The 10,003-nt window shown below is 43.8% G+C and overlaps 1 protein-coding gene across 1 annotated transcript in view; it reads left to right on the top strand.

Annotated features, from left to right (window-relative positions):
• Positions 1-1,359: 1,359 nt before the first annotated feature.
• Positions 1,360-10,003, top strand: part of KLHL2 (kelch like family member 2) — a 127,748-nt gene continuing 119,104 nt past the window's right edge. Inside the window, exon 1 of the mRNA XM_068542663.1 lies at positions 1,360-1,477. Coding sequence (XP_068398764.1) covers positions 1,452-1,477 — 26 coding nt within the window. The 5' untranslated portion in view covers positions 1,360-1,451. The remainder of the gene's footprint in view (positions 1,478-10,003) is intronic.

The following is a 10,003-nucleotide window of genomic DNA, read 5'->3' as shown; positions in this document are numbered from 1 at the left end:
CATCGCAGCCAGGCAACTCCTTGTTTGCTTTCTTGCTTCCCTACATCTATGGCTCATATAGCAACATAAAAATCAGTTTTTATTATGAACCTTTTAAAACATACACATAAATGACTACCCCCATGCACTCATCACTCAGCATCAAAAATTAACATTTTGCCCATCTTCTTTCTTCTATTCCCTACCCTCCCTTTTTTTGAGGAGGATTTTAAAACAAATCCCAGCAAAGTCATCCTTTTAATGATCAGATCACGTTGCTTACAACTTTTCATTGTTCCTCTTCTCAGTAAAAGCCAAAACCTTTTGATGGGCCTGTGTGATCTGTCACTATTCCCCTGACACCAATTCCTCCAACTGTCTCCTGTCCTGACTCTGCTTCAGTTACCGCAGAGGTTCTTAAACCTTAGCGGGCACCAGGACCCTCTGGAGGGCTTGTCACAGCACAGGCTGCTGGGCCTCACCCCCAGAACTTCTGATTGAGATCTGAAGTGGGCCTCGAGAATCTGCATTTCTAACAAGTTCCCAGATGCTACCGCTGCGCAGCGGCATACTTGGGGAACCATCAGCCACACTGTACTCTTCCCGCTCTTCGATGGCCAGGAGTCTCTGCACTGCTCTTCCCTGAGAACTCTGATTTACTCAAGATTCGCTTTCTTCCATCGCTTTTAAATGACACGTTTTGAGAGGCCTTCCTTGACTACCATTTAGCATCCTGTCTCCTCGCCTTGATTATTTGGTATTTTCACGGCAGGCATCGTCGTTTTTGTTTCCCTTGTCACGTCCAGATGGACAGGTGCGCAGACACGGAGACCTGGTTTTGCTCTGCATCCCATCCCAGCGCCGAGACCTCGCCCAGCAGGTGCAACAAGCGGATCACAGCCTGAGCAGGGAGGCTCCAGTTCCTGCTTGGGACCCTCGACAGGCGAGTCATTTCTTCTTGCCTCAGTTTCACTATCCGTCGAGGAAGGATCGGCTACGCCCACCCCTCCCGCCTCCCTGGGTGCAGGCTGGGAAAGGACAGAGCGAGCGCGCCTGTGGAGCGGGACAGTCAGGGAACGCGGAGCGGAGGGACGCCGCGCTTTCCGGTGAGACCGCACCCTTACGTCTCCAGCTCCAGCGTCTGGGCCGGCGGACACACCCCGTACTTCGCGGTTGCAGGAAGGGGCGGTGCGGGGCGGGGTCTCGAGGGCCCGTCACACCCGGAAGTGCCCGCCTGCAGCCCCGCCCCCAGGAGCGCCGGCAGGCTGAGCGAGCCCGCCGAGCGAGGCTGGCGGAGCTGGGTCACCTCGGGGGCGGGGGCGGGGGCGGGTGCGGCGCGGGTGCGGGGCGGCGGCGGGCGGGCGCCCGGGCGGATGGGACGCGGCGCGGCGGGCGGGCGGGGCAGGCGTCCGCAGCTGGAATGGTGCTGGCGGCGGCGGGCGCCCGCGAGCTGAAGCCTGAGAGGAGCCGCCATGGAGACGCCGCCGCGGCCTCCCGCGTGAGTGAGCTGACGGGCGGCGGGCGGGGCCGCTGCGGCCGGGTAGGGCCGGCGGCGGGCCGGGCGGCGGGCGGAACGCAGCCTGGCTGGCGGGCGGGGCGTCACCGCGCGGTGTGTGGGGAGGGTCCTCCGCCGGTGAGCGGGAGTCTCGGGAGGGCCGAGCATCCGCGGGATGGAGACACAGGATGCGCGCGAGGCCGTCGGAAAAGGAAGCTGCAAAGTACAGACGCCGGTGCCGAGAGGAATTCCACTCAGCTTGCTTGCTTCTCCGAATTCCTAGCAAAATTCTGTCTGAGGAGCTTGCACATCACTCGGAACGAGCCGAGCCGCGGCTGTACAGGGCATGTGACCTCTTTTACCTGGCACTGCAGAAAATCGTATCCAGAAATCACAGCATCTTCTGTTTCTTTGGCACCCTGGGCGAATTAGTTAGTGTACGACCTGTCAGGCACAGGTGTCTTTTTCCTTGGTACCCAAGTACAGTCAAGACCACCTGCGACAAAATTGCTTCCAGAAATAAGCTGAACAATTATGTGGGAGACATTGAAAATATTGCATTATTCAATACAAGTTTTTTTTTTTTTTTAAGCATTTTGTTAGAAGTGGACTATAAATCCCCAGGAATTTTGAACATTTCAATTTTGATTTGTTTTCCTTAGTTTAACCTTTATGAAGTAACAAGAGCCCTTTGAATCTGACTTTTCAAACCGCCAGAAAAATCTCATTCTAAGAACCGTGTACCTTTTCATGACAGCTCATTCTTGGAGCTTTATTGTTTTTCACTTAGATTTGGCCAGCTCCACTCCAGGGCAGTTGTATCACACCAGCCTCTTGTGGCTATTTGGCAGAATACCAGGCAAAATATAAATATTTGGCTTGGGCTGAAAATTTTTTTGATGTTGAGTCTTTTTAGGAGCGCTAATAGGATTCTGGCACTTTTTAAAAGTGCCTTACAGAAATTTTAGCTTGAGTGGAACAGGTCATGGAAATCTAAGGAGTACCTACGACTCTTGAATTGACCCTCCTGGGCTGGTAGGAATAAGAGCTCAGTTGCTTGGTGATGGCTGTCGCTTTGAAGACTTTGTCATCTGGTCATGTTCTTCAACAGGTTCGGGAAGGCTCCTGAACCTCTAGGAAACATGATGGTGGATTGTTAGCATCATGTGTGAGCACAGCATCAGCACATGAGTTCTGCCCAGGCTCAGAGGCACGCAAGGCAGGAAATGCTACTTGTCTATAGACAACACATAGTATAGAGGATATCCCACATAGGATGATATTTGTTGTAAACCCGCCCCCTTTATATCAGTTCCCTGCAGTCCCTGTTTTGCTTCTGGAGCAGAGGGCACTAAAGGAAAGAAAAGGGGGACCTTAGAATGCAGGTGAGAAAAGGGTGTGGAAAAGTAGGCTCTGGAGGGAGGGAGGAGAGAGATTAAAAATCATTTAAATAGAGATAATTAAAATGAAATAAATGTGTGCATGCAAATATTGATAAACTGAATCTAAGACATCAACTAATCAGAATTTTGGTGTTCAGCACAGTTCTTTGCTATTGAGACTTCATCAGTAGTGCTGGAACAATGAGAGGCTGAGATGTAATGGAAAGCCTGAATGCCAACAGGGATGAAAGAATAGTTAAAGAAAACCAAAACCCAAAAAACTCTGTTCAGCCATGGGTGGCTGAAGTTGGTGAGACTTTTGTTTCTGTTCATTTAATGGTAAATACAAATAGGTTTTGTTTTCATTTGGTCTATCTAGGAGTAGCCCTAATTCCAGAACTATAGTGTTTTTTTTACCTTTCTGCGCATCAGAATAGTTTTTCTTCCCACCCTTTGGCCTATTTGCCTCTACTCCCAATAATTTTGTTTTTTCCTTCCACACTGAATCATGGGTGCTGGATTTGAGAAATGGCAGTTCTTGGGGAAGGAGCTTTGTCAGGCCTCGCTGTGCTAAAGCTTAACTAGGTCAGAGACCAGTGCAAGTTATTGGGCGGGCTCAGCTTTTCATCAGGTTAGATTTTTAGCTTGAGCTTAAAGGCAAAGAAAGTTGTTTGAGGTGGACTTAAAGTGCCTTGGATGATGTGGTTGGAAGCAGGGACTCAGATCTTCTTTGCATAAATGTCTGTTTATTAATTCATTCCTTCTGCAAATGTTTGCATGCTGGTCTCTCCCTGGCACTGAGTGTGATACTTTTGCTTGCCCTTCTCTTTTAACAGCCAGTTTTGCATCATTTTCAAATCCCACCTTGCTCCCTTTCAGCCTGTTAGACATTGTCTTGGAGGGATGGAGGTGACTACGTCCAGGCTCCCTAGTTCCTTCCGATGGGCTTGTTGAGATTAGGTTTTTAAAATTTCTTCTGCTCTTTCTACTCCTTGCCTTCACGTTCTTCTCATCCTTTTTGATTCTCATGTTGATTGTCATGGGCTTTATATCTCTATTATTTTTTGCATCCTTGAGTGTATGTGGCTTTTAGATTCTCCTGCATTTTCGGGTCTGGGTGATATTAAGACCATGGGACATTTATTTGCCTGATTGAACCTGAAAAGTGTTCAACTAAAATTATATGTAGGTTAGCAAAGGAGTTGTCTCAGGCAATAAACTGAGATGTGTGAAAGGAATTGTAAACTGATCAGCCCTGACCTCAGGAATGTTTTATACATTCCAGCTTTTATAGTTATTTTTGTAAAGGATTTTCATAATTACTAAGTTGAAGGAAGACTGTGAGTATAGGACAGAGTGCATCCCTTTGACCTCACTGAAAAGTTTTCTTGGCCTTCATTTTCCTACTGGCCCTCTTTCACAAGTTGGCTTTCTCCCTGCAGGCCTTGCTTTTTTGCTTTTCCAAACATGCCTCAGATATACAGCCATGTCTTTTTTCAGTGGATTCCACATCACTGGAAGCTCTTGAGCGTTAGAGATGTTCAGCATAGGCAGACAAACATCTTATTGACTGTGTTCTAAGGGATTTAGGCAGCAGAAAATTAGTTGGATTAGAGCAGAGATTCTCATGTTTTTGGATTTCACTGACTGTAAAATTAAAAAAAAACTGAAGTCCAACATAGAATTGCTAAGTTTTTTGTTTTGCCAAGTTAAAAAAAAAAAAAGATAAAATTATCAACTATCATCATCTTTTTGTAAAAGAAAGGACATTTTAGTGCCCCTCCCCAAATACAGCAAAGTACATAATCTCAGGCCAAAGGATAGTTCTTAAATTGAATACATTTAGTTTTATGAAAACTTACTACATTGTCCTCATTTTGTCACAGATCAATAAAAAGTTCATTGAAACCTGATGTTTGCGATCCACTGGACCAGATGACCTTTAATGTTCATTCTAATTCTAAGATTTAATTACTATGAATTTGGAACCTTGGCATGGGTTATCCCAGTAGTCATTTGTTTGCCTTTTATAACCCTTTGGAATGTATTCTTGTTTTTTGTTTAGTCCTAAGTGTAAATTGGGCATCGCTCAGATCATAGGTGAATCTCCTTAATGATAGACAAAGACGTTTAAAATATTCAGGAACGATAATGGCCCACAAGGTGATGTTGAAAGAAGACGTGTGCATCAACATGTGCTGAATTCAGTGTCATATATAAGGAAAATTTTGAGGTGCATTTGGAAACTTGAGAAGTGGATTCTGAAAATAGGTAGCATTTATGTAGTAGTCTCTGATTCTGGGAAATCACTCCTCCCCCTCCCACCAAATAGTCCTAAACCTCTTGTTTCTAATTTACATTTTCTTATGCACATAGTAGGCATCAATAAATATTAGTAAGTGTGCTTTTGTGAAGGTGATTGTACATCTACTCAGCTGTGGTTGCTACGGAACTGCACAAAGAGTGTTTATGAAAGCAAGTGAAATTCTTAAGATCAGGCGGAAAGTTCTTTCAAGGTGATACAGAGAATGGAAATTGCCTTTCAGATGCTCTTCTATAGAATTCTACCAAATTCCAGATGTATTTACTGTTTATAATGAGGGAGTTCAGGTTTTTTATTCATATTTATTGGGTGCCTTCGGTGACCAGGCTTTGGGAATATCTCAGAAACCAAAACAAAGTCCTTTTCCTCATGGTTGAAACTGACAGTAAACAAATACATGATACAGTTACTGTAGTGGGTGGGTCTGTGTGCTTTGTGTTGTGTGCTTTTCTGTCTCGAATTTCAGGCTACGGGCATTTGCTAAAGTATTTTTTGACCAGTTCTTTTCACTAATCCTGCCTTGAAAAACAGGCCCTTGCTTGCCATGACACTACTTTTTCTTGGTTTCCTGCTCTAGTTTTTAGGTTGTTAAAGGTGATTTACTTTATTTATTTTATTACTTTATCTCATTTAATCTTGTCAACAACCTACCTTATTAAGTGTAGGTCTCTTATTATTATTAGTTTTCAGAGGTTAAGTTACATTTCCAAGCTTATCAAGTAGAGGAGAAACTGGGACTCTAATCTCTCTCTGTTGATCGCTTTTTTGGCTTACATGGCTTCTGTTCGTTGGCAGTAGCTGTTTCTCCCAGATGCAGGCCTTGGCCAGTTCTTCTTTTCAGCCGACTATTAATCACTAAGTTGTGGCTCCATCTGTATCTTAAGCCTGGGCTCTAGATCTGTGCCTCAGTTTTGAATTTTGAGCTTCTTACGGAACACCTACCCTTAGCGCATACATCAGATTCAACATGTCTAAAACTGAGTTTTCATAATCTTTGTTCTCAAACTGACTTCCCTTTATAGCATCTCCACTTACTCAGTGGAATAATCATTCTTCTGGTCCTGGATACACAAAGCCTTGGAATGGTCTTTGATTTCTCTTTCTTTCATCATCCTCCACATTTTATCAGCTCCCAGGAACTGTACAGTGTTGGTTTCAAGTGTCCATTCTGATTGCTGATACTCTGAGGATACTCAAGGTTTCATCCCTTGATACCTGGATTATTTCTCCTGTTGAACTCTTAGGTATTCTCTCATCACCTTTCAGTCCACCTATTGTTTTGACACCACCGCCCCCCCCCCCAACATCGAGTCAAGTCAAACACTTAACAAAACCAGATATCAGCCAGGAAGTCTCAGCCCTCCATCATTTTGGCCTTATCTTTTATGTTCAAAATCATTATGTGCCTTAACCTCCCAAGGTAAACTATACCTTATCACAAGCCGGGAGTCTCCAGCCTTTTCCTATCCTGTCCTCAGTTAAAACAACTTAGAATCCCTCCAAGGCCCAGTTGGAGCCCCATCCCCTTCACAAAGTCTTCCTTGTATACATCAACTCATTCTAGCTCCTCTTTGCAATTCCTATACTATTTATAATTGGTAGCGCATAATCTTGCACTTGTGTACGGACTTCTTGCCATTCCCTGGTGGTTTCCGAAGTGCCTCCTCACTTGGCTGGTAACTGGAGAAGGTTTCTGTGTTCAGCATCCTAATCGCTCACCCTGCTTAGTATAGGGCAGCAGTGGGCTAGGCAGTGCTTACCTACTTGATTTATTAACAGTGGTGGTGGTCTGGAGTATTGCCAATAACTTTTAATTTAGTGTTGCAATTAAAAATGAAGAAGGCCAAGAAAATCCATAAAAATGTATCTCCATGTTCAGTTTAGCTCCTAACCCCAACATTTTTCTTCTTAACTCTGTGTTTACATTCACATAGTGTTTAGTGCTTATACAGCTCCTGAGGCAAGTAGGTGAGGTGTCACTATCTTTGACTTTCATATTACATTTACTATTAGACAGATCTGTGGAATAACAAAAACCTTATTTTATAAGTACACAGTCTGAAGCCCAGAGAGGCTAAGGGACTAATCCAAGGTCACTTGGTTAGTATCTGCAGGCTAGGACTGCAGTTCATGTCTTCCGGCTGATTTTGCTCCTCTTCCAGTGCCTTTTCATTAAATGCTGGAAAATGTAGCCCAGTCAACTGAATATGCCAAGTCATAGTGCTGCCCCCTTACCAGCCAAGTGATGGTAATAGGAAAAGTGGCAAAAGAAAGGTCAGAAATGAGAGTGATAAAAGACATGGAAATGTTTGAAATGGATCATCAACCTTCTCCTCCCTATTTTAGCACCTCACAAATATCCCACTCTGACAATGCTGTGTTAATTGTTTATAACATAGGCTTTAAAATAAGACTGATCTTGCATAAGACATGCTTTTACCCTAGTCGCTTTCCTGGTAGTAGTCACTATCAGGGACAAAAAGTGCCAGGTTGTCCTCTGTTTGTCACGTAGGTGAGAGGGAGCAGGGTTGAACTGAAGCAGAGCATTTTACAGCTCTGTTGTTCTAGGATCAGAGAGCTTCCTCACCTCTGCACCTCAGAGTCCCAGCTACCTCCTCCTGCCGGTGTTTCTCTCGAAGGCCACGTCCTGGTCCTGGGGGAGGACAGGGTGAAGGCCCTCCTTCCATCCTCCGGAAAGTTCAGCATTCCGCTTTAAGTGCTAAGCCGTTTTAGTAAAATTGGGCATGGCCAGCTTTTCTACACTTTTCCTTTCCAGCTCTGGGAAATTGGAAACATAACTTTTAGCAATACATGTACTATACTAATATATTCAGTGGCATTGTTATGATGTAGTCTGTATGGTGTTCTGTGACTGGATAGGAGGTTTTTTCTCACAAGATGCTTCATATTCAGTTCTAAAGGTCTGTGTACTGAAGGTCTAATTCAAGTTCTTACATGTCTGTAGGGCAGACATTAACATTATTTGGTAATATGACCATATGTTCATTGATTACAGTTAGTCTGCTGGGTCTGTACCTAATAAAAGTGTAAATTCCAAGCACTTGAAAAAAATTTGCAGAGCAGGTCTTTTTGCATGTAGCTAATTGCAAAAACTGAAAGCACAACTCTGCCACAAACCAAAAATGTTTCCAGTGGAGAAAGCCTCCCACTTTTACAACCTCTAAGTAATACGGTGGTTATTTGGGTGAGGTGAAGGATGTGAGTGTATTTTGTTAGGAAACTGTAGAGTGGCATAACAAGTATTAAAGTATGAGTTATGGTTGAATCTCTACTTCTTATATCCTGGACTTGTTATTGGAGCAATGTTCTTATGGTAATCAGCTTCCAAATGCAAGTTTAGCTCGGAAGACAGCAGAGAAAATAGAAGAGATATAAAGTAATGGAGAACTTCATAGCAGTATAGCATGGATGGTGACTTTGAAAACATCAGCTGCTGACGTGAACTTGGCAGAAATTTATAAGTAATGGTGGGTGATTCATTGCAAGCAGGGGAGTCTTGCAGCTTTTGAGGTGAACAGGCAAAGGGTAGAGTAGAGATGGTGGCCACCCAGGGGCTGAGTATTTGTCCTGAATGTGAAAATGTCTGGTCCCCTGTTAAATTTTTCAGCTGCATCATTCACATGACTTACAGCATTATTTCCACCAGAAAACCTTGAAAACATAAACAACCTCTATTTCCTAAAGTGTTTGTTCTCGATCTGAGATGATTGTCCTGTGGTGGGAGGTATGTGGGTGGTGGGGCATATTACATCACCCTCTTTTTAAAAAAATCATACATAGCTGTCTTTCCCCCCTACTCCTGGAGATGCTGTCATTCTGGTATGCCTAGACCTGTAAAAAGGGCTTGCCTGAATCTTCACATGAAGAGGGATGGTTATGGGTAGTTTAGAAAAATTGCTTGAGTCATGTGGTCCTTCTGTCCCCTCCATTGGAAATCACTATTCCAGAACAAATAATATGCATCTAAAGAAAATGTATGTTATTTCTAAGATGTTCTCAGAATTTTTGTAGGAGGTTTAAACCTTTGGTTGGTTATGGAATCTTGACTGTTGGAAGGAGACAGCCCTTATTAGAGTCTTTGCCTCCTCTCTTGAGAATTCAGTTATTGGCAGTAGTGTGTTCTTAGGCAGAGTTAGAAAGTTACCCGGTCTGAGAAGCCAACCTTGCCTACAGCTGGGAATTTGTAGAAGAGTCAGTCGTGGAAGGAAGGCTTTCGGATTATCTATTAGCAGTGTTCTGGGATCCAAACCCTTGAACCCTCAATTATTGTAGAATATGTGTTGTAACAACAGGCTGTTGGGTAGTTTTAACACTGGTTATGGGATGTAGAGTTGGGGGAAAGACTTAACAAGTGAAAGAACCTTGAAAAAGTATCTCCTCCAGGTAGTTTAAAGAAGACGGTTCTCATATTGAGGAGCTTTTCTGGAAAAGGCTAGCCCTTCGCTTCACAAGGGAAGCAGGGAGGTGTAACTGTACTTATGGTGTAACTTAAAAGGTAAACCTTTCCCTCCCACTTGGTTGCTTTCTAGTGGATGTTCATCTTCCACATCTGTAATTTTAGACATGATGTATCATTTTCTGTTACTCAGTTCTGCTTCTGAACGAGAGACCATCTGACACAAAACCATATAGGAATTAGAAAATTGTGGGAAGGACTTTAGTGTTGAAAATGTAGACCTGTGGCAGGGTGCTGCATTTGTAAGGGGCTCTCAGTACAGAGAACACTTAAAAGAATGCAGTGTTATTTCTTATTTATTCCTTTAAGCCTTCGAATGGAATCTTTTCTTTGCAGAGTTTCTGGAG

This window comes from Eschrichtius robustus, chromosome 4 (genome assembly GCF_028021215.1).
Source record: "Eschrichtius robustus isolate mEscRob2 chromosome 4, mEscRob2.pri, whole genome shotgun sequence".
Taxonomy (NCBI): Eukaryota; Metazoa; Chordata; class Mammalia; order Artiodactyla; family Eschrichtiidae; genus Eschrichtius; species Eschrichtius robustus.
The sequence above is the reverse complement of the archived record's forward strand: the minus strand, read 5'-3'. Positions and strand labels throughout refer to the sequence as shown.